Below are 23,907 nucleotides of genomic sequence, written 5' to 3' on the forward strand. Positions count from 1 at the left end.
TCAATTAAATCTTGACCCCACGATCTATCTGAAACAACATCTCTACCTCTCAGGGTAGTCAGGGTAGGGGTATGATCTGCATACACTCTAACCTCCCAGACCACTCGCCAAAAAACCTGTTACTTAACAAGCTATTTTCAACCTACTTACTATAAATAATAAGGGACAATTTTGTCATTTTCTCTCAAAAAGTAACTACAAAATGAGAAAATTACACCAAAATAGTCCTTACTTTGCTAAAACCCTGGAAGCAAAAACCCTCACACAACAATGGGTGTCCAAATCCACCATTTCCCACAAAACAACTACATTGATTCTCTTCGTTGGCTTCCACAACTCTCAGCTTTTCAACATCACATAATCCTCTCATCATTCAATCAAGAATCCTCAACTTCTTCACTGCAAATCCTAAACTACACTTCAAATCAAGAACTCACATTTCAAACATCACTAACAACCCCATCAAGAATCACTTCACTAAAGACTTCACAAAACCCCAATAAACCCCTTATTGTTGCTTCCACTTTTTCAGGTTCTTTACTGCTTTATACAGCTGATTTGGTTAATGGGTCGTTGGAATTTATCGATTCCGTGCCCGAAAAGGCGGGGTTTCATTCGGGTCGGGTTAGTGGGATTGATGTGAGTGAAAATGGGGTGGATTTTGTGAGTGTTGGAGAAGATGGGAGGGTTAATTTGGTGAGTTTTGTTGATGGGAAGTTGAGTTATAAGAGAGTTTTTGATGGGAATGGATTGGTTTCGTATGGCGCGGTGAAATGGGCGTCGCCCGTGGAGTTTGTGAGTGGTGGATTGGGATTTGGACTTCAATGGTGGGATCAACGACGTCCCGGTGGGCCTGTTTCGCAGTTTAAAGCGAATTGGTACTGGTTTTTTTTAAGCTGCATTGCTATTTATTTGTTGTGTATATTGATATCCGAGTTATTTGTCTGAGCTTTTTGGTTGAATTTTTATGAATGTATATCCATGGTGTTGTTTGTGGTTCATTTTTGCGTTCCTTTGATTGATTTTGATAACAAGAACTGAACTTTATGTAAAGGCACTAGCGTTTTACAACAAATTAGAATGGCACCTCAGTTACCACCTATATGTCTAAATCTTCGTTAATGGGATTGATGTGAGTGAAAATGGGTTGGAGTTTGTGATTGTTGGTGAAGATGGGAGGGTTAATTTGGTGAGTTTTGTTGAAGGGAAGTTGAGTTATAGGAAGGTTTTTTATGGGAATGGATTGGTTTCGTATGGCGCGGTGAAATGGGCGTCTCCCGTGGAGTTTGTGAGTGGTGGATTGGGGTTTGGACTTCAATGGTGGGATCAACGACGTCCCGGTGGGCCTGTTTCGCAGTTTAAAGCGAATTGGTACTGGTTTTTTTTAAGCTGCATTGCTATTTATTTGTTGTGTATATTGATATCCGAGTTATTTGTCTGAGCTTTTTGGTTGAATCTTGAATGTATATCCATGGTATATCGGTTGTAGTTCATTTTTGTTCTTTGATTGAGTTTGATATAATTCTTAGTTGAGGGATTTTTGATAAGTAATGAAGTAACTGAATAACCACCCCAATAAACCCCTTGTTGCTGCTTCCACGTTTTCGGGTTCTTTACTGCTTTATACAGCTGATTTGGTTAATGGGTTGTTGGAATTTGTCTATTCGGTAGTGCCTGGAAAGGAGGGGTTTCATTCGGGTGGGGTTAATGGGATTGATGTGAGTGAAAATGGGGTGGATTTTGTGAGTGTTGGAGAAGATGGGAGGGTTAATTTGGTGAGTTTTGTTGATGGGAAGTTGAGTTATAAGAGAGTTTTTGATGGGAATGGATTGGTTTCGTATGGCGCGGTGAAATGGGCGTCGCCCGTGGAGTTTGTGAGTGGTGGATTGGGATTTGGACTTCAATGGTGGGATCAACGACGTCCCGGTGGGCCTGTTTCGCAGTTTAAAGCGAATTGGTACTGGTTTTTTTTAAGCTGCATTGCTATTTATTTGTTGTGTATATTGATATCCGAGTTATTTGTCTGAGCTTTTTGGTTGAATTTTTATGAATGTATATCCATGGTGTTGTTTGTGGTTCATTTTTGCGTTCCTTTGATTGATTTTGATAACAAGAACTGAACTTTATGTAAAGGCACTAGCGTTTTACAACAAATTAGAATGACACCTCAGTTACCACCTATATGTCTAAATCTTCGTTAATGGGATTGATGTGAGTGAAAATGGGTTGGAGTTTGTGATTGTTGGTGAAGATGGGAGGGTTAATTTGGTGAGTTTTGTTGAAGGGAAGTTGAGTTATAGGAAGGTTTTTTATGGGAATGGATTGGTTTCGTATGGCGCGGTGAAATGGGCGTCTCCCGTGGAGTTTGTGAGTGGTGGATTGGGGTTTGGACTTCAATGGTGGGATCAACGGCGCCCTGGTGGACCTGTTTCGCAGTTTAAAGCGAATTGGTAATGAGATTTTTGGCTACATTGCTATTTATATGTTGCGTATATTGATATTGAGTTATTTGTCTGAGCTTTTTGGTTGAATGTTTATGAATGTATATCCATGGTGTTGTTTGGGGTTCATTTTTGCGTTCCTTTGATTGATTTTGATAACAAGAACTGAACTTTATGTAAAGGCACTAGCGTTTTACAACAAATTAGAATGGCACCTCAGTTACCACCTATATGTCTAAATCTTAGTTAATGGGATTGATGTGAGTGAAAATGGGTTGGAGTTTGTGATTGTTGGTGAAGATGGGAGGGTTAATTTGGTGAGTTTTGTTGAAGGGAAGTTGGGTTATAGGAAGGTTTTTTATGGGAATGGTTTGGTTTCGTATGGGGCGGTGAAATGGGCGTCTCCCGTGGAGTTTGTGAGTGGTGGATTGGGGTTTGGACTTCAATGGTGGGATTAACGGCGCCCTGGTGGACCTGTTTCACAGTTTAAAGCGAATTGGTAATGGCTTTTTTTTAGCTGCATTGCTATTTATTTGTTGTGTGTTTTGATATCCGAGTTATTTGTCCAAGTTTTTTGGTTGAATCTTGAATGTATATCCATGGTATATCGGTTGTAGTTCATTTTTGTTCTTTGATATAATTCTTAGTTGAGGGATATTTGATAAGTAATGAAGTAACTGAAAAAACCCAATAAACCCCTTATTGCAGCTTCCATGTTTTCGGGTTCTTTACTGCTTTATACAGCTGATTTGGTTAATGGGTTGTTGGAATTTGTCGATTCGGTAGTGCCTGGAAAGGAGGGGTTTCATTCGGGTGGGGTTAATGGGATTGATGTGAGTGAAAATGGGTTGGATTTTGTGAGTGTTGGTGAAGATTGGAGGATTAGTATGGTGAGTTTTGTTGAAGGGAAGTTGAGTTATAGGAAGGTTTTTGATGGGAATGGTTTGGTTTCGTATGGGGCGGTGAAATGGGCGTCGCCTGTGGAGTTTGTGACTGGTGGATTGGGGTTTGGACTTCAATGGTGGGATCAAAGATGGCCCGGTGGATCTGTTTCGCAGTTTAAAGCGAATTGGTAATGAGATTTTTTGCTGTAATGTTGTTCATTTTTTGTATATTTGGATAATGAGTTATTTGCTTGAGCTTTTTGGTTGAATCTTGAATGTATATGAATGTATATAAATTTATATCCATGGTATATTGGTTGTGGTTCATTTTTGCATTTCTTTGATTGAGTTTGATATAATTCTTAGTTGAGGAATATTTGATAAGCAGTGAAGTAAACACTTCAAATCAAGAACTCACATTTCAATCATCACTAACAACCCCATCAAGAATCACTTCACTAAAAACTTCACAAAACCCAATAAACCCCTTATTGTTGCTTCCACTTTTTCAGGTTCTTTATTGCTTTATACAGCTGATTTAGTTTATGGGTCGTTGGTTTGTCGATTCCGTGCCCGAAAAGGGGGAAAAGGCGGGGTTTCATTCGGGTCAGGTTAGTGGGATTGATGTGAGTGAAAATGGGTTGGAGTTTGTGAGTGTTGGTGAAGATGGGAGGATTAATTGTGTGAGTTTTGTTGAAGGGAAGTTGAGTTATAAGAGAGTTTTTGATGGGAATCAGAGGCGGATCTAGAATTTGAAGGTGGCGGGTGCCACAATTTTCTTCAATGTACATCTTGTTAGGAACGTGTATTTGGGTCAGGTTTATCTCTTTTTAGTTTATTCGGGTCAACATAATAGGCTTTTTTTTATTTGCAAATATGAAATTACATCTCAAAAATCAAGAAACGAACATAATTAGCATCTTAAACAAGGAATCACACCCATTAACAACAAAAGTAAAATCAACATTTTCACCAAGGAACTTGCATCTCTTATGTATATTAAAAAATGAATTTGCAAAAGTAAAATAACATCTTCAATAAGGGAATTACACCGATCAAAATAAGAAAAATAATAGAAAAACTCTTCAATAGGTAAATACACCCCATAAGTAAATGTAGAATTAGATAAACTACAAGTTCTCAAAAATAAATCATAAATTTCATGTTTTTTTTAAGCAGTGCTTACGAAATTTCCATCAAAATTTAACTAGTAAAGTGATTTAAATTGAATTTAACAATTATAGAATAGCTACACTCCTCCATCCATTTTTATTTGTCCATTATACTAAAAATATATGTCCACTTTTACTTGTAAGTTATATAGTTTGAAAAACCAAGACATAATTTACCATTTTATACCTATTTTACCCTTATTATTAAGTACTCCAATTCATTTCTCATTTTTTTTGTTGCTTATAAAGAGTGTCCTAAGTCAAACATAGACAAGTAAACATGGACGGAGGGAGTAATAAAGAAATTATAAAAAAAAAAATGAATTTTGATCTTAATCCAAAATTCCCATTGAGACCCAAGTTTTTTGATTTAAATACTCACAAATTTGAGATTAAGAGAAATGCTTAATTTAAGGGATTTGAAGTTTCTAGTTGTGTGTTCTCGCTAGAGATCACGGATAAAATAGTAGAAAAGAGGAAAGACAATATAAATAATAAAAAGATAAATAGAAAATTGGGAGAGCCGAAAAGGGAATTACTGGTACAAAAGAAGTAAAAAGCACAAAGAAAAACGAGAGTCGGAAAATGTTCAAGATAGATTCAAACTTGTGTCTGCCAGCCGTGGCACCTTTGTCTAATTTAAGACTTGGGGTGGCAGGATCAAATATTTAACCTAATTTAAGCAAATTACAACATAAGTATATAAAAAAATTATTAATCTACCCACCCTTTAGGGTGGATCCGCCCCTGATGGGAATGGATTGGTTTCGTATGGCGCGGTGAAATGGGCGTCGCCCGTGGAGTTTGTGAGTGGTGGATTGGGGTTTGGACTTAAGTGGTGGGATCAACGACGTCCCGGTGGGCCTGTTTCGCAGTTTAAAGCGAATTGGTAATGAGATTTTTTGCTACATTGCTATTTATATGTTGTGTATAATTGTATATTGATATTGAGTTATTTGTCTGAGCTTTTTGGTTGAATGTTTATGAATGTATATCCATGCTGTTGTTTGTGGTTCATTTTTGCGTTCCTTTGATTGATTTTGATAACAAGAACTGAACTTTATGTAAAGGCACTAGCGTTTTACAACAAATTAGAATGGCACCTCAGTTACCACCTATATGTCTAAATCTTAGTTAATGGGATTGATGTGAGTGAAAATGGGTTGGAGTTTGTGATTGTTGGTGAAGATGGGAGGGTTAATTTGGTGAGTTTTGTTGAAGGGAAGTTGAGTTATAGGAAGGTTTTTTATGGGAATGGTTTGGTTTCGTATGGGGCGGTGAAATGGGCGTCTCCCGTGGAGTTTGTGAGTGGTGGATTGGGGTTTGGACTTCAATGGTGGGATCAACGGCGCCCTGGTGGACCTGTTTCGCAGTTTAAAGAGAATTGGTAATGGTTTTTTTTAGCTGCATTGCTATTTATTTGTTGTGTGTTTTGATATCCGAGTTATTTGTCCAAGTTTTTTGGTGGAATCTTGAATGTATATAAATGTATATCCATGATATATCGGTTGTGGTTCATTTTTGCATTTCTTTGATTGAGTTTGATATAATTCTTAGTTGAGGAATATTTGATAAGTAATGAAGTAACTGAATAACCACCCCAATAAACCCCTTGTTGCTGCTTCCACATTTTCGGGTTCTTTACTGCTTTATACAGCTGATTTAGTTAATGGGTCGTTGGAATTTGTTGATTCCGTGCCCGAAAAGGTGGGGTTTCATTCGGGTCGGGTTAATGGGATTGATGTGAGTGAAAATGGGTTGGAGTTTGTGAGTGTTGGGGAAGATGGGAGGGTTAATATGGTGAGTTTTGTTATTGGGGGGTTGAGTTGTAGGAATGTTTTTGATGGGAATGGATTGGTATCATATGGTGCGGTGAAGTGGGCGTCGCCCGTGGAGTTTGTGAGTGGTGGATTGGGTTTTGGACTTCAATTGTAGGATCAACGACGTCCGGGTGAACCTGTTTCGCAGTTTAAAGCGAATTGGTAATGGTTTTTTTAGCTGCATTGCTATTTATTTGTTGTGTATATTGATATCCGAGTTATTTGTCAGAGCTTTTTGACTGAATGTTCATGAATGTATATCCATTGTTTATTATTGGTTGTTCATTTTTGCATTCCTTTTATTGATTTTGATAACAAGAACTGAATTTTATGTAAAGGCACTGGCGTTGTACAACAAATTAGAATGGCACCTCAGTTCCCACCTATAGGTCTAAATCTTAGTTAATGGGATTGATGTGAGTGAAAATAGGTTGGAGTTTGTGATTGCTGGTGAAGATGGGAGGATTAATTTGGTGAATTTTGTTGAAGGGTAGGAATGTTATTTATGGGAATGGATTGGTTTCGTATAGCGCGGTGAAATGGGCGTCGCCCGTGGAGTTTGTGAGTGGTGGATTGGGGTTTGGACTTCAATGGTGGGATCAACGGCGCCCTGGTGGACCTGTTTCGCATTTTAAAGCGAATTGGTAATGGTATTTTTGGTGAAGATGGGAGGATTAATTTGGAGTTTGTGATTGTTGTTCCATGGAAAAGTGTTTCTTTGTGATTCTATGACATTCATCCTTTAAAAGGCCAAGAATGCTATTATGTATTGTGTAAGCTCCTTTTATTGAAAATGTGTTTGGCGACACTGCAGGACTCATGGAATTACTTCTGGCATTGTACATTCGATTGATATTCATCCATCAAGAAAGCACACTTGTCTTGTAAGCTGCTATTCCTGCCTTCTCTTAACTGACAGTGTTTCTCAACCCTTCTTCCCTATCTTTTCTTTTCTTTTCTTTTTGATAGAAGTGCTGTCCATGCAACTTGCGCTTAGCTAGACTAGTCAAGTGGGTACCTGTTAGTTCTCATCAATAGAGGTACCTAGTAACTCTGCCTATCAAGACTTGGGTGGACGGGAAGAATTCACTAATGTCGCATCTGTTGTGATTAGAACCGCTGTTTCCAAGGTTGTCACTCCAGCTGTTTGACATCTTGGCCACCCCTCGTTGCCTCCCTGAACACGCCGAACCACAAAACTTCATTTTCCGTTTTATTAGCTGGCAGGAGGCGAACTTATAACTAGAAAAGAACAGTGTGGTAATTTAGATAAGGAAGCTTGTGACTTCCTGGACTTTCTGTTCCTAATAAAATTGAACATAGTACCACTTACAATATGGTTGGAACATGTATAAGGAGTGAGGGAAATATAAGCTGAAACACTGACTAGCAGTGCATCAATGCTGTTCTTCATCATAACCAGGCTAGCAAAATATTTCTCTCATAAAATTTTGTAGCTAAAAGCATAACCATAAAGATGTCTTGCATGACAATGTTATTTTATTTAACTCGTGATTGATCTGACTTCTGAGGGCCTGCCTTTTAAAAACTTCTTATATGCAGTTCATTTCAAAGAAATCAGCTGAAGACGAAAACCCAAGGGACCAATTAATTGAATTTTTTCCTTTTTATATTTCCTTTGTTCTTGTTTGGAGGTGGGGTAGATGGAGTTGGGGATGTGAGGGGAATGAATTGGAAACCGTTAGAAGCAAAAGGACCATGTAAACTACTAAGGAATGGTTATTTTTCTGGTTTATGTCTGAGAATCTTGGATGCTTTGCTTCTTCGACTTGCAAGGTCGTTTCCAGTTTCACTATTCTAATTGTATTGTGTTTGAAGGCAGGAGGTTCTTCTGGTACTGTGTTTGCATGGGATCTTCGCTGGCAACAGCAGCCTATAATGCTTTCTGGTGTTGGAACCAGTGATTTGTCCACTCTTTCACCAGCAGAAAGTGATGTTTGGGAGGTCCAGTATGACAACTATACTACTTCATCCAACTATCGAAACATCTCAGAATCACGTGTTCTTCCTGCCATGATTTGCTCAGAGGATGGCATTCTTGCTGTAATTGAACAAGGTATAGAACACATCTAGACCTTCTTTTCCTTTTTTTTTTTTTTTTTTGTTGTTTATGATGGCTTGGTTCGTCTTGGTTTGCCCCAGGTGAAGAACCCGTCGAGCTTCTTGCTGAACCTTGTGCCATCAACAGCTTTGACATTGATCGACAAAACCCATCAGTATGTGAAACCTTAACTTTGATGTTGTTACGCCTTCTAAGAGCATCATTTCAAGATGTTTGGTCGCAAATAATAGTACTTCATTATCTGCAAATATTGAAGTTCAGTATTTTAAATAATGGTGAAAGAATATCTGAAAACTTGTTTGAGAGTATTTCAGTGAGAGATGTAATGGTTCCCAAAACTTCAAACTTCTTTCAAGTGAAATTCATGTCCAAACACCATTTCAACTTTCAAATACTCTTTTTTACTCAAACCTCAATTACTTTTTCTTTTTCCAACCTCAACCAAATATTGTCCAAACACCATTTCAACTTTCAAATAGTCTTTTCGACTGCAACTCCAAATATTTTTTGCTTTCCTTTTTGCGGCAAATATTGTCCGAACGCCTATGAATTCATCTCTGTGCTTATTTAACATCAAGAACTTTGCAGGACATTGTTTGTAGTTTGGAGTGGGAGTCCATAGCCATCTTGACAAGGTCTTGAATGCTGCTTATGAAGCTGAGGGCTTTGAATGACTGCTGCTTGTGAAGTTGAGAACTTTAGCTATATTGTGGGCTATCTTCCTTGTATTTTGAGTTTGCTGTATGGTTAAGCCCTTTAGTGTTGGCCATCTGTTAATTATGAGCAAGTGTGTTTCTGTAAAGGAAAAATGTTGGCAAATCTTAAAGATTTACAATGCAATTTAGGCATTTTGTAGAACAGGAATTGATAATATTATCTATTTCTCTTCGGGTTCTTACATAATGTTGAATTTTGGCATAATACATAGTTGTTGAGGCAACCGCTAAGATAGTGATACAGCAGTCAATTAAACAAGCAGCATTCAATTTATGGGGCCCTCACACATATAAAAGTGATCCCACTGGACACGGTTTCATAGACTCCCTAAAGACACTTGAACCTAGGTTTTGATACTAAGTTTTGTCACGTCCCGAATCATGACCTGGGCGTAACACGGCACTCGGTGTCTGACTGCATGTGACCGAGCGAATCACATGGCTTGCTGAATTATCATGAGACATATATAAGCGGAAATATAACGTGAAGTGCATGATGAGCTTTTATAAAACATAGTAAGTCATAATATTAAACATAAGTACTTGGTTAAGTCATGAATGCGGACAATATCATAAATGAGCCAAGTCGGCTAACCAACTCTGGAAGTCTAACATGACACTTGTCTTGTTTATGAAACCTCTAACATGAGTCTGAAACACGTAACATACTTGCTGGGACAAGGCCCCCAGCATACTTTTAGATGCAAAACTATTTAAAGAAAGACAATGTCTAAACCCCAAATGAGATGGGGCTCACCAATAAGCTGGTACGTGCAGATCTTAATGAGCAGAGGCGTCGTCTTGTAAATCCGTACCTGCATCGTGAAATGCAGGCTCCCGGGCAATAAAAGGGGACGTCAGCACATTGAATGTACTGGTATGTAAGGCAACTGAAAGAAATAACATGGGACATGGAATAACATGATAAAAACTGAAACTGAAAACCTGGATATGAACATGAGCATGAGCATGAGCATGGATACATATATATAACATAAGTAAAACATGATAAGTAGGGAGAGCATTTCATAAACCGACAACATGATATCACCAAGTGGGTACGTGGAGTCTAGTATCTTGCCGGACCAGCAGAGCCCCCATACCTTGCCAGGGCATAAGGTGGTAACGTGCCTGATGGATCCATTCAGTGTGAAATTAAGGAATCGTCAAAACTGGGCGGAGCGATCCTTGTCCTACGGTGGCTACGTAGTTTCAGGTTATCTGAGCCTTCTCGGTAATTCGTGCAACTCCCAAAAACATGAATATGATATAATTGGCTAAGAAGCCCATGATTTTCGTGAATTAACTTGTACTTGTCTTGTAATCATGATTTCATGAAATAACTTGTATTTAGCATGTATGTATCTTGAGTCATGGCATGAACATAGTTATATAATACAATTGCATGAAAACTTGTAGACATGTAGAATATTCATGAAATAAACATTTTTATTTAAAAACATGCATGCAAGAACCCAGGGAATACAAGATATGGGTTTTCATGGATTACAGACGGATTCTCAATAATCATAAAGAAATATTAAGAACTCAATGATGGAATTATAACAATTCATACATAATATAATCATGGACATGGACCTAGGGTTATTATGAGCATGGTATAGAAACTCTAGTTTTAGTAGAGAATCATAATTTATGGATTATGAGGCGTGGGGAAGAAACAATGATGTTACCACACGTAGATAGTAACTCTACATACCTGGTAATGTTCCAAACTTGAATTAAAGACTCTAACTTTGAAGAGGATTTCCAAAATCTTGAATTCTTGAACCTTGAGATGGGTTTTCTTGAAAACCCTAGTTTAGGAATGATGATTTTTTGTTTAGATTACAAGGATATGTATTAAAATTGACTTGGAATAATTAGAGTAGACTTACCTTGGTGTTCTTGATGATGGAAGAGGGTAGGAGATCGTTCTAGGGCTTGAAGGAATGAAAAATAATGCTTTGAACTAATATGGACGAATATATACTGTTCTGGAAAATTGAATTTTACACCCAGTTAAATACTTGCCGTATTTTGAATACAGTCCGTATTCCGTATGGACTGCACTGCGTCTCTTCAGTAAAATGGCCATAACTCTTTGCACAGATGTCCGTTTGACCCCCATAATATGCCATTGGAAAGGTATTTCAAAGCTTTACAACTTTCATCAAGGAAGTTTTCTCAAATTCTAAATACGTTTTTAAAGACGGACCGTATTCTGAAATACGGTCCGTATTTAACAATGTAACATCTAAATGCCAAATTCCAGAATGCTCAGAAATTTTTGGTACCAGTTTACGTTTTGAAATACGACCCGTATACTAAAATACGGTCACTATTCGTGGGCGTAAACCCCCATCTTACAACTGAACAGGGAAATTCCAATTCCCACATTCTTTATCTGATTTTCTAAGTCTAGGATCATGGGCAAAGCTTAGGTTAAAGGTACGAGGTGTTACACACTCCACCCCTGATAACCGCGGTGTTCGGCCAACTTGTGTGCACCCTAATACATCTTTAAAGAGCCTGACTACTCTTCATTTTTCATGACACTTCTGTCAAATGTCTATCTTCTAATGTTCTTTTTATGATGGTAGTGTCTAGATAAGTTTGCGTGCAGTTCAATAATTACCTGCTACCTTCGGCCAATACAGATACCAGATAATTCTTTAGTGATTCTTGTAGAGGCTCTAGTGATTCTTGTAGAGGCAACTCCCAATGTGAAGGAATTTGGTGGTACCGATTCATGACGCGGACCTTTAATTGGAGGCCATGTATCCAATTCTGGTATTTTAAAACCAAACATTTGAGCTATTAATGATAAGTGGCATGAATGTGCCATTTCGGTCACGGCGATCACATAAATAGACCCAACTATTAACGAGTGACATGAACGAGTCATTTATTCGATGACATATATGAGCTTTTTCCCTTTGATTTTTAAGCAACAAAAAGTGGAGGGGAGCCTCATCCATACATATTTATTGTACAAGGAACAATCATTAGAAATAAAAGAAACTAGAAATTCAATATTCTTATAGCTTTTCTAGACTTGCACAACTGCAATTGGACAGAGTGCCTATAACTAGTCCATTTCAAGAATCCTTGAACGACATCACTGTTTGAGTTGTTGGTTGTTTTAGAAAAGGTCAATTGGTATGTTAACTTCTAGTTCAACTTGGAGAATTTTAGAGTAGAGGGCTTAACAGTCACGGAAACTCCTGGTGGTGAAACTATCTCCGCACTGTAAAATGATTTATCCTTCCCGACGTTAGTCACTGTTCTTGTATATGTTTGAGAATTCGCTCCGAGTGTGATGGAAAATGAAGGATAATTTAGTTGTTCTTCAGGAATACTCATTCACTTCCGAGCAATTCACCTTGCATTGTAGAAGGTTCCAAACCTCTTGATTTGTGTAATTCAAACCACACAAATAAGGTAAGTAGCTCTTGAATGGGGTATCAAAATTAGTCCCGGATCACTTGTTCTTGACGGATTGACATGTCCTGCACCAACCGCAAAGATATTTGCCGAAAGAAGCCTTTCATCTAGAATGGGATTGTTGGCGAGGTTTACTGTATCAGCCGTTGTCATGATTGCCGACTTGATAGCTGCAGGAGACCAAGTGGGGTGTGCACTTTTTAGCAAATGCAGCTATTCCACTAAGGTGAGGACAAGACATAGAGGTGCCGATATTACCGAAAATAATATTGAAGGTAGATTTTGTGTTGGTGTTATTCTCAACAGAAGTAGACCAAGCAGCAAGAATGTTAACACCAGGACCAATAATGTCAGGCTTCAAGATTCCAGGACTGGCCATGTTCTGTCCTCGAGAAGAAAATGAAGCAACCATGGGTGCCACTAATTTATATAGGAAAGTGCTTTCTGTCAGTAACTCTGACTAATTTAGACATATCGCGCAAGTTTCATAAAATAAAGACACTCTCTACTTCAGAGCTTGAACCAGAAACCTCTAATTAAGGGTGAAAGGATAACAACCATCTCACTACACGTCTACATCCCTTGGTGGTTAATCTTACCATGACGTAACTTGAAGAATTAATTGAACTAATGACATGTAGCAAACGTTGAATGAAATATTCAAACCAACCAATAAGTATGAACTAGAACTACTTTTCTTTAGCTTCTGCTAGGTTGAATTATTTTACTATTCAATTTTATTAATAAGGTGTCTTTGTTATATGAAGTACTTTTTAAATTTAAAGATACGTATCAACTCAACAATAATAATGATTATGTTATAAAATCATTCTAAAGAGTTAGTACAATATATCAAAAGATGAAGCAAGACCAATAAAGAGATAAAGAGAGACAAGAGATGGGAGCTTTCTTATTCATCTCAATATATTTCAAGTGTTATTCAAGTGTAATCCCTATGCCTCTATTTATAGTGGTGCATAGAGGCATATAAAAGGGTAACAATAAACATGTCATTCAAAATATGAGATAATGGAAGAACCATTAAAATGGTGGAAGATAATGAAAGAACCATTAAGATGGTGGAAGATAATGGAAGAGACATTATATTTGTGTAGTGGAAGTGAGAATTTATTTCTAGAGTGATGGACATCCACATTTAATATTTCATAACAGATTATTTCTTAATCAGTTAATCTAATGACTACTTATTTATTTAGACAATCCAATCAAATTTTCAAAAGCAATAGGGTCGATTGGTACGCAGATTCAAAATTAAGTGTGGGATTAAATTTATACTGTGTTTAGTTGACGGTATAAATTCATTCAGGATTAAGTCTGAGATTAACCGCATCTCCCTAGGATAAATTAGTTCAAAAATTATAATCGTTTAACTATAATCTTGAGATATTTTAACTCGCGAAACAAACGATCCCTACAGTCAAGTGTAATTTCGTAAAGGGAAAAGGGTAAAAAATGCCCCTCTACTTTGGGAAAAGAACTAAAAATATCTTCCGTGTAAAAAATACTTCTCCCGTCATTAAAGTTTTCAAATATACCCCTATCTTAATGAAAATCAGGTTATTTTTGACAGGGGTATACTTAAAATTTTAATGACGGGAGGGGTATTTTTTATCCAAATTTGTAATGAAGGATATTTTTAGCTCTTTTCCCAAAATAGAGAGGTATTTTTAACCCTTTTTTCCTTTTTTAAAAGCAAAACGCCGTATATTATTGCTAGACATAAGAGTCAAGTGTATTTTTATTTTTATAAACAAGAAGGGTGGTTTTAATATTTCCATAAGTTAAATTGAGGTCCATAAAACTTTAGAAAAAAATACCACAAGAGGATAGAAGGAGCCCTTTTCAATCCTCACATTATCCATATACATACTACTCTTTAGCCTCTTCAGAAAAAGAAAAAAAGAAAAAAACCTCAATGACACTAACAATGGCTACTTCATTATCAACTTCATTATTCTCATCTGTTCTAAACTTTTCCCCTAGAAAAACAACTGGTTTTACTTGCCTTACTTCAATTACCATTCCATCAATTACCAAGAAAACTTCACTTAATCTCAGTTCTTCAAGAAACATATCAATGTTTGCCCCAATTGTCTTGAACAAAGTCTCTTTTGCTGCAACACCCACTAATGGAAATTCAAAGACATTGAGTGTAGTTTGCCATAAAGGGTACAAAATGAAGACCCACAAAGTAAATTTTCTAAAAAAAAATTCACTATTTTTGTTGTGTGTGTATTTGGTTTTGATATTTGTGGAGGTTTTCTGTGGGGATTGTGATTGGGGTGTTTGAATTTGTGATAATCTTGGAAATTTTAATCAACAACCCTTTAACTGTAGTGTGTATCAAAGGGTACAAAATGATGACCTACAAAGTAAAGATTGCATTTTTCTCACTATTTTTGTCTTGTTTGTGTGTGTGTGTGTTTGAGTTTTGATATGTGGGGTTTTTCTGTGGAAATTGTGATTTGGGTGCTGGAATTTTATCTTGTATTGTTACTTTAAATACAATGTTTGTTTTGATTGTACTTAAATTTTATTGTATCGTATCGTTAAGTTATAGTTAGGTAATGGACAAATTGTCCCATTTAATGTAACAACTGGTTTTGTGTGGTCGCGTCGTTACTATAGTGTGTGTCAAAGGGTACAAAATGATGACCTACCAAGTAAAGATTGCATTTTTCTCACTATTTTTGTCTTGTTTTTTTGTGTGTGTGTGTGTGTGTGTGTTTGAGTTTTGATATGTGGGGTTTTTCTGTGGAAATTTTGATTTGGGTGCTGGAATTTTATCTTGTATTGTTACTTTAAATACAATGTTTGTTTTGATTGTACTTAAATTTTATTGTATCGTATCGTTAAGTTATAGTTTGGTAACGGACAAATTGTCCCATTTAATGTAACAACTGATTTTGTGTGGTCGCGTCGTTACTATAGTGTGTGTCAAAGGGTACAAAATGAAGACCCACAAAGTAAAGTTTGCTTTTTTCTTACTATTATTGTCTTGTTTTTGTGCGTGTGTGTGTTTGGTTTTGTTGTATGGGGAGATTTTCTGTGAGAATTATGATTTGGGTGTGTGCCAAAAGGTACAAAATGAAGATACACAAGTTAAAGTTTGTATTTTTCTCACCATTTTCATGTGTGTGTGTGTTTGGTTTTGATATTTGTGGAGGTTTTCTGTGAGAATTGTGATTTGGGTGTTTGAATTTGTGATAATCTTGAAAATTTCAATCAACAACCCTTAACTGTAGTAGTGTAGTGTGTACCAACCCACAAAGTAAAGTTTGCATTCTTTTCACTATTTTTCTTTTTGTTGTGTGTGTATTTGTACTTGATGTATGTGGAGGTTTTCTATGGGAATTATGATTTGGGTGTGTGCCAAAGGGTACAAAATGAAGATACACAAGTTAAAGTTTGCATGTTTCTCACCATTTTCATGTGTGTGTGTTTGTTTGGTTTTGATATTTGTGGAGGTTTTCTGTGAGAATTGTGATTTGGGTGTTTGAATTTGTGATAATGTTGAAAATTTCAACCCATAGCCCTTAACTGTAGTGTGTGCCAAAGGGTACAACATGAAGACCTACAAAGTAAAGATTGCATTTTTCTCACTAGTTTTGTCTTGTTTTTTTTTTTTTTTTGTGTGTGTGTGTGTTTGGTTTGTGATATGCGTGGAGGTTTTCTGTGGAGATTGCTGATTTGGGTGTTTGAATTTGTGATAATCTTGGAAATTTTAGGCTTCAGCAAAAAGGTTTAAGGTGTCAGGTACTGGGAAGATAATGAGGAGGAGAGCTGGGAAGCAGCATTTGCTTGGGAAGAAGAATACCAAGAGGAAGAATAGACTCTCGAAAACGGTTTGACCTCTGTCTCTGAGACTCATAAATTCTGTTGTAAATCCTTACTTAAATTAAAAATTTATCAAATATTGTAGTACTGATCAATGAATTTGGGAAGATACTACATATTTATATTGTATCGATAAGATAATGAAAAGAGATGCTAAAGCATGTGAAATATCTCAGAAAGAATTCTTGTGTGCAAATATCTACTGCTGGTTTACTGGTAATTAAAATATTTATTACTGAAGAAGTTAGAAAGTCATTTACACATTTTTTAGATGCTTGATGTTAAGATAACTCCAAACAGTTCGTAGATTGATTCCCTTTAATTCAAATAAATCTCGATCCCATGATTGCATGATATTTGGTCCAGTTCCTGTGAATGTGCTTGACATATAAAGTACAAGTTTTTTATTTATAGCAGCCCCGTTCTCTAGAAATGCCCTGTACGTCTGTCTATTCCAACACAATGGTCCAATTATGCTTGTGAACACCTGTGATCTAGCACACGCTTTTGGTGTCTTATTTTTTTTCTTTAAACGCAACACCCATGGTGGGTGGTCGCTTTGGTGTCTTTGATGTAGTGTAATGGTTGTCCACTGTATACAGGAATTGTGTAATAATGATGTATCTCACTTTTTAGGACAAATGGCAAAGAAGTCTCTTGGCACCCTTATACCTCTAGTTTCTACGTATATCTAACAAAACAACTTGTTTTAGATAAATATCCTGACCATTTAGTAACACCTTTTTCCGTTTGCCGTATTGTTGTCAACATTTATCTGATGAATATTAAGATAGAGCAGCTGCTTGATTTGCAGTTCCCTATGCAACATCTCCTCCTTTATTAGCTCTTTTAACATAATCTTCCACTGGTGTATCATTGTGCTATCTTTCTCTGCTAACACCACATCTCAAATGGTGTTGCTATAGTTGTAATCTAGATGATATGTGTGCGCTAATACACTTGCACAAATACACAGAGGGACAGAAAGAGTTAGAGGATTATGATTATAAATCATTATATTTGTATGCACCAGAACTTTCTAGATGTCTTAGTCAAAGGTAATTTTCAGAGTAAGATTTTCCGATAGTTTGATGACAGGTTTCATCTTCTGCCCTCTTTGTTCTGGTAACGTTCCTTTCTTCTGTGTGCTGTCTTGCTATTCTTCTATGTGAATGGATGACAGTTTACGCGAGGATACATTAGTTGCAGAAATGAAAATCAGCCAGCAAGGACTTCTTTCATATTTTCGAAATTGTGGGAGCCACTTTGTGGAATTGAGGAGATTGATTATGGTTTTGACCAACTTCTTAACTTTTACCACCGTCCAAAGTGAGATCTTTATATCTGTTTTGAACCCTCAATAAAGTTCGTGCTAATGGAATTTTAGGAAGAGAGCTTACACATTTTCTTTCCTTCCCTCCGCTTTGTAATATCTTTCTTGTCCTTTTTAATCTGTGTGCCTATGGAATTTCCTCCATGGATGATACTCGGCTTTTGCTTAATATTATTGGGGCCTCTTATCATATACTACGAGAAATCGTGCTATAGATGCTTCTTGGCCACAAATTGATGCATGGATTACTCAACAACCAAATCTAGCTCCCTTGAGTCTTTTTTATCATTTATCTTTTTGTTAGTCTTTTTTGTCCTTTTTTGGTGTGCATTTGCTTTTTTCGTGATAGATTTTTCTTTGACCAACAGTACTTTTTCTAAGGCTTAGTTGAGTTTAGCAACTAGCGGGTGGACCTCTTATATGTGTGCCATGCTACCTTTCTAAAACTAATTGTATCACGTACTCTTTGAGTAGGCAAGATCAATCATACATTTGATTTCTCTGGAAACTTGAAAGGCTATTCTTAGTGCAGGATAAAATCAGTGCTGATTTAAGAAAATAGAAGATAAACAGATACTTACAACTTAAAGCCTAAAAAGGAAGAAGGAAACGTGTCTATTTTCTGGCAAATCGAACTTTCTAACTTTTGCTGTAAGATTTTCTACGCTTTCAAAGACAGATGACTCATCATATGATATTTGTGTACACAGGTACAAGTTGACCGCAGTGACTACAACAATGTAATCGGTGCATTGCCGTACTTGAAGGTAAACCGGGCCAACTAGGTCAAGATGCAGTTAGCTACAGACTCTTCATCAAGTTGCCAGAGCTCGAAGGGGTTCTCTCTTTTTGTGTAAAGGATGAAGAAGCACCATTGCTTTATACACTTTTCCAACTTTCATCCACCTGAAGTTCTTTGTACTAATGATTTTTTCAAGTTATTAGGATCTGTTAAGCACCAGTAAATTCTGTTTCTTTTTCCCTTGTAAGTTTACTAGAAACTCTTCAAGCATCAACTTATAATGATCATTTATTAAGTTTTTTGTGCAAGTGAGCTTCTATTTTCTGAACTTGCCTTGTATGATAAGACTATTTTTGGTCATTCATAGATTGTGATTATGCTTGTGCAGGATATTACCATATAGAGATAAGGATTTAAGTTCTATTTTATGTCGTTTGAACTCTTCAAAAATGTTGTTTGGTGCGTGTCGGTTCCTCCAAAAGTTATACATTTTTGGAGGATACAACACAAGCACCAACTCTTTTAGAAAGTCTGAGCATCATATGTTATATTTGGCTCAAGGACTTTGTTCTAGTTGTAAGAGCGTAACATGTGATGTATGAGTTAGGGTCGGGTTTGAATCCTTCAAGTTTTGAACCGTATGGCGCTGCGCCTCGGGGATTTCTCGATTACTAATTTTTTAAAAAAGGCATAAATTTTACACTATCATTATAATTTAATATGTGACAATAGGTGAGTTACTATTCCTCTCCCCTCCTTGCTAATTGCTTATTTTAGTGTTTTCCTTATAGTGATGCGCCAACAATCATGAGATTACCAACAATTTAATTTAAATTGGGGAGCCATAAAAAACATTTTTGGAGTTAATATAATCTTTCCACTATTCATTTTTTAGAAGTTTTTAGATATGCTGCATCATCTTCCAAATTATCCAAATGCTTATTTTGGATAGTGCCTTTTAATAATTTTGACTCTTATCTATTCTTCATCTTTATATATATTGACTACATTTAGATAAAATTAAAGAAAGGAGAATCTATTCATAAAATCCCATTAGTTGAAAGTGTGATTTTTTTTTGTTTTTTTGTTTTTTAAGTCCATATACTTCCCTTATTCAAATGAAAAAAATAATTTAAAAAGAACAAAACAATTGCAAAAGGAACAAAGTCACTAAATGTCAATTTCATCCCCTAAAAAGAAAGTGATAGATTTTTTTTTGAAAAAATCACATATTTTATGAGGGAAAAGTATTCGAAATTTGAATAATTTTATCCTTCGTTATGTTTTGGGTCCATTGATGTGAATGTTGTTAGCAGCAAATCATCTCTATTTGCCCTTGTCATTAATAATAGGTTTGACATATAAAATGTATATTCCACATGTCAACTACTTTATGAAAACAGATCAGAATTATCCTTATAATAATCCAAGTAAATGAGGAGATTGGTGATGATGTTACACATCGTATTGGCTCGGGGTGGATGAAATGTAGATTGGCATATGGTGTCTTGTGTGATAAGAATGTGCCACCAAGACTTAAAGGTAAATTTTAGAAAGTAGTTTTTAGACCAAACTATATGTTGTATGGGCGGGGCAGAGAGTGTTGCCCGGTCAAAAACTCGCACGATTAGAAGATGAAAGTAGCGAAAATGAGGATGTTGAGATGAATGTGTAGACATACTAGGTGAGATAGGATTAGAAACTAAGATGAAAAAACAGACTCTTCATCAAGTCGTGGAGCCTGACTGAGGTTCTCTCTTTTTGAGTGAAGGATGAAGAACACCATTGCTTCATACCCTTTTCCAACTTAAATCCATCCCAAATTCTTGTACTAATGATTTTTCTTTAGACCTGTTAAGCACCAGTACACTTTGTTTCTTTTTCCCTTGTATGTTCACTAGAAACTCTTCAGAATCAACTAATTATAATGATCATTTGTAAGTTTTTTGTGCAAGTGAGATTCTGTTTTCTTAACTTGCCTTTTATGATAGACTATTCTGTTATACATAGATTGCGATTATGCTTGTGCAAGATGTTTACTATAAAGATAAGGATTTAGGTTATATTTGGTCAAGGGCTTAGGTCTAGTGACAAGAGTGTAACACGTGATATGTGAGTTAGGGCCGTTAGCTCACGTCGCGGGTTTGAATGCGCCGAGTTTCGGATCGTGTGTTGCTGGCCCACAGTTATTTTCACTGATAATGTAAATTCATTTACTTGTCCGCTTCTTGTTAATTGTTTATTTAAGGCTGTTAGGTGCACGTTATGGGTTTGAACATTCGAGTTTCACACCTTACACCTTTAGGGGTCGTTTGGTTGGAAACAAGTTATCTCGGGATAATTTATCCCAGGATTATTTATCACACCCTCCCACAGGAATAAAATAACACTGTAATCCCAGAATTAGTTATACCGTCATTTTATCCCAACCAAATGTGGAATAAATTCATCTCAAATATAATTCCGGAATTATTTATCCTTATCCTAAGGAGTTTCTTAGTTATTAATTAAAAAAAAAGTTATTTTCACTGACATTAGAAATTTGCTGTCTTGAACCCTCCTTGTTAATTGCTTATTTTAGTGTTTTCCTTGTCGTAATGCTTCAACAATCATTATGATACTATCAACAATTTAATTTAAATTGCGGAGCCATAAAAAACACTTTTGGAATTAACATTATCTTTCTCCTATTCATTTTTTAAAATTTTTAGTGTGCTACGTCATTTTCCAAATGATCCAAACGCTTACTTTGGATTATTGGATAGTGCCTTTTTAAAAATTATGACTCTTATCTATTCTTTATCTTTATACATATTGACTCCATATATATAAAAATTAAAATTAAAGATCTAATTCATAAAGTCTCATTAGTTGGGTCCATACACTTCTTTCTTCAAATGAAAACGTAATTGAAAAAGAACAATAACAATGCCACAATGGTCACTAACTGTCAATTCAACCCCCAAAAGAAAGTGATGTGGAAAGAAAAATTGAAAAAATAACGCATTTTAATGAGGTTATCATATATAATTTGATACTGTCAAGTTTACCCTTCGTCATATTTTAGTGCTTTGATTTTGTATCCGGGGCACACTTAAACATAGATATCATGAACACGAGGTGTAATATACCAAACTAAGAAATTGAGGCAACTAATCCCCTTTGTGCCATTCGCTAGCGCATCCAAGGCACCCAGCTCTGGTGGAGAGGTGTAGCCTGATCTAAGAAGTGCTAATTCTGTCGGATGGACTTCATTCATGAATATCATAGTCCGGGAGTCATTAATAAAACAAGTGCTAAGTTTTAAATAAGTAAATAAACCTTCATTACCGTAAGCAAATCTGTCTCATATTTGTTGTAATGATAAAACCCCAACGTAAAATTAATGATGCGACGTATCAAAATATTTCAAGAAAAAGGGATCAAAATTACTTCTTTACTTTAAGTTATAATTTTAAATTACACGTTATATTTTATGTTATAACTCCGCAAGAAATAAGGGCAAACAACAAACACAACACATCCAATGTAATTTAAGGGCTAGAAACAACGGCAAAAGTAAAATTTGTAATAATACTTAAAGATAAAATTAGACTCAAATTATAAGGAAAGACAACATTATTCAATATTTGATAGCAAAGGCGAATTTGACACTTTTCTTTTACATGAAAAAAGAAGGAAAAAAACGTGAAAAGTAGTAGAGAAAACCAAGTAAGAGAAGTAACTTCACCATCAGATGACACGTGTCGTTTCCAACTAATCATTACCCGTCTGATGTAAAGAGTATGGACCCCACCTACTAGTTCCAACTTTTAAGCCAACCTGTCACGTGCATATTTAATAGGCTGTGAAGTTACAAGAATGCCCATTAATAGTATACCATAAAATGAAGGGAAAAGGGTCAAAAATACCGGGGAACGGGCTAAAAATATCTTTCGAATTAATTTTGGGTAAAAAAATATTCCTCCTGCCATTAAAGTTTTTAAATATACCCCTCTTTTAACGGAAATTCCCAATTTTTTCAAAATAAGCCGATTTTATGTTTTAAACCCGTTCCATTATTTACGTCGACCCAACTAATAATAACCCCGATTTCATTTCTTTGAGAGAATTGGAGGGGAATGAGGGGATAGTATAAGTTATTATTTAGTTGGGTCGGGTTAAGTAACGAAGCGGGTTTAAAAATGAAATAGGGTTATTTTGGGGAATTTTCATTAAGAGAGGGGTATATTTGAAAACTTTAATGACGGGAGGGATATTTTTAACCCAAAATTAGTTGGAAGGATATTTTTAACCTTTTTCTCAAAGTAGAGGAATATTTTTTACCCTTTTCCCTAAATGAATGTTTTACTGTCCATATCACTTTATTTATGCACATCAATCCAATATTACATAAAATAATTTGTTTTAACAAATCTCTGATAAAAAAAAAAAAAATGTTCTCTAAGACGTATATATTTGTTTCTTTCTTTGTACCATATTTAATTTCTCTTTTGGTCTATATAAACTTTATGAGATTCTATCTTATGTGTATTTTTAGCACGTTTTATTGAACATGATCATTTAATCTTTGTCTAATTGTATGCTTGCACGCCACATTTGAATTTTTTTCCACATTCATCTTGTAGACATATTGAACTTTCAATGAACATACGTCACATACATACTTATTATTTATTGACATATTTCAGTCGTGAATCTTCTATAAAAGACTTGTATAGCATGTACTTATTATTTTGTGTGCATGCACAAAATGTATAATGGATTTCCCGTTACAATACTCGATCAACAACCTCAATTCACTTAATATTTTTTTCTTATTTAACTTAATACTATAAGGGTTCTAATCTATCAGATCTTTGAAAATTGGATTTATTAGTATTGGACACATATGATATAAGTAGGGCTGAATATAAGATTATAAAACATAAAAATTTCGGATATCCAAAAATCAGCAGTACTAAATCCGATATCAAATCCAAAATCCATATCCATAAATTTTACAAATAAGATTATAGGGCATAAAAAAATCGAAATTTCGGATATCTAAAAATCAATAGTACTAAATCCGATATCCAATCCACAATTCATAAATTTTACAAATAAATTCCTAAATTCAATCCATAATCCAAAAATCCAAACCAAATCTCTAAAAAGTTCAGATTTCAATTTAGATTTCAGGTTCGATCAAACTATGCCCACCCTTGCTTAGTTGAGTTGGTAGGGGTCGTTGGTACACAGTATAAGATGAGATATCTCAACACTAACTTTGAGATTAATTTCGTACAATATTAGGTAGAAGGTATAAAATTTATCCTGAGATTAATTTATACCTTCTACCGAACGAAATATAAAATTACGCCCAAACTTCATGGTGGGATATCACACCTTATTCCATTAACCTTGAAATT

The 23,907-nt window shown here is 35.8% G+C and overlaps 3 protein-coding genes across 3 annotated transcripts; 2 read left to right on the plus strand and 1 right to left on the minus strand.

Moving 5' to 3' along the window:
• The first annotated feature begins 217 nt into the window (after nt 1–217).
• On the plus strand, nt 218–9,303 carry LOC132602908 (nuclear pore complex protein NUP43). The gene is made up of 5 exons (XM_060315717.1): nt 218–878; nt 7,132–7,201; nt 8,157–8,394; nt 8,481–8,554; nt 8,989–9,303. The coding sequence occupies exons 1-5, from the start codon at nt 271–273 to the stop codon at nt 9,040–9,042; spliced, it is 1,044 nt and encodes a 347-aa protein (XP_060171700.1). The 5' UTR covers nt 218–270; the 3' UTR covers nt 9,043–9,303.
• Nucleotides 9,304–12,542: 3,239 nt separating this feature from the next.
• Nucleotides 12,543–12,975, minus strand: LOC132602759 (subtilisin-like protease). The gene is made up of 2 exons (XM_060315532.1): nt 12,822–12,975; nt 12,543–12,733 (listed from the first exon to the last, which is right to left on the minus strand). Exons 1-2 carry the CDS (start codon nt 12,973–12,975, stop codon nt 12,543–12,545), a joined length of 345 nt encoding a protein of 114 aa, XP_060171515.1.
• Nucleotides 12,976–14,414: 1,439 nt separating this feature from the next.
• On the plus strand, nt 14,415–18,824 carry LOC132602909 (large ribosomal subunit protein bL35c). The gene is made up of 3 exons (XM_060315718.1): nt 14,415–14,775; nt 16,313–16,429; nt 18,465–18,824. Exons 1-3 carry the CDS (start codon nt 14,500–14,502, stop codon nt 18,537–18,539), a joined length of 468 nt encoding a protein of 155 aa, XP_060171701.1. The 5' UTR covers nt 14,415–14,499; the 3' UTR covers nt 18,540–18,824.
• The last annotated feature ends 5,083 nt before the right edge of the window (nt 18,825–23,907 follow it).

This window comes from Lycium barbarum, chromosome 7 (assembly GCF_019175385.1).
Source record: "Lycium barbarum isolate Lr01 chromosome 7, ASM1917538v2, whole genome shotgun sequence".
Classification (NCBI taxonomy): domain Eukaryota; kingdom Viridiplantae; phylum Streptophyta; class Magnoliopsida; order Solanales; family Solanaceae; genus Lycium; species Lycium barbarum.

Coding starts and splice junctions, on each gene's coding strand:
- LOC132602909 (XM_060315718.1), top strand. CDS start 14,500: ATGACACTAACAATGGCTACTTCATTATCAACTTCATTATTCTCATCT. Junction 14,776..16,312: donor ACAAAATGAAGACCCACAAA/GTAAATTTTCTA, acceptor TGGAAATTTTAG/GCTTCAGCAAAAAGGTTTAA. Junction 16,430..18,464: donor AGAATAGACTCTCGAAAACG/GTTTGACCTCTG, acceptor TTGTGTACACAG/GTACAAGTTGACCGCAGTGA.
- LOC132602759 (XM_060315532.1), bottom strand. CDS start 12,975: ATGGTTGCTTCATTTTCTTCTCGAGGACAGAACATGGCCAGTCCTGGA. Junction 12,734..12,821: donor TACCTTCAATATTATTTTCG/GTAATATCGGCA, acceptor GGTCTCCTGCAG/CTATCAAGTCGGCAATCATG.
- LOC132602908 (XM_060315717.1), top strand. CDS start 271: ATGGGTGTCCAAATCCACCATTTCCCACAAAACAACTACATTGATTCT. Junction 879..7,131: donor TCGCAGTTTAAAGCGAATTG/GTACTGGTTTTT, acceptor GCGACACTGCAG/GACTCATGGAATTACTTCTG. Junction 8,555..8,988: donor TTGATCGACAAAACCCATCA/GTATGTGAAACC, acceptor AGAACTTTGCAG/GACATTGTTTGTAGTTTGGA.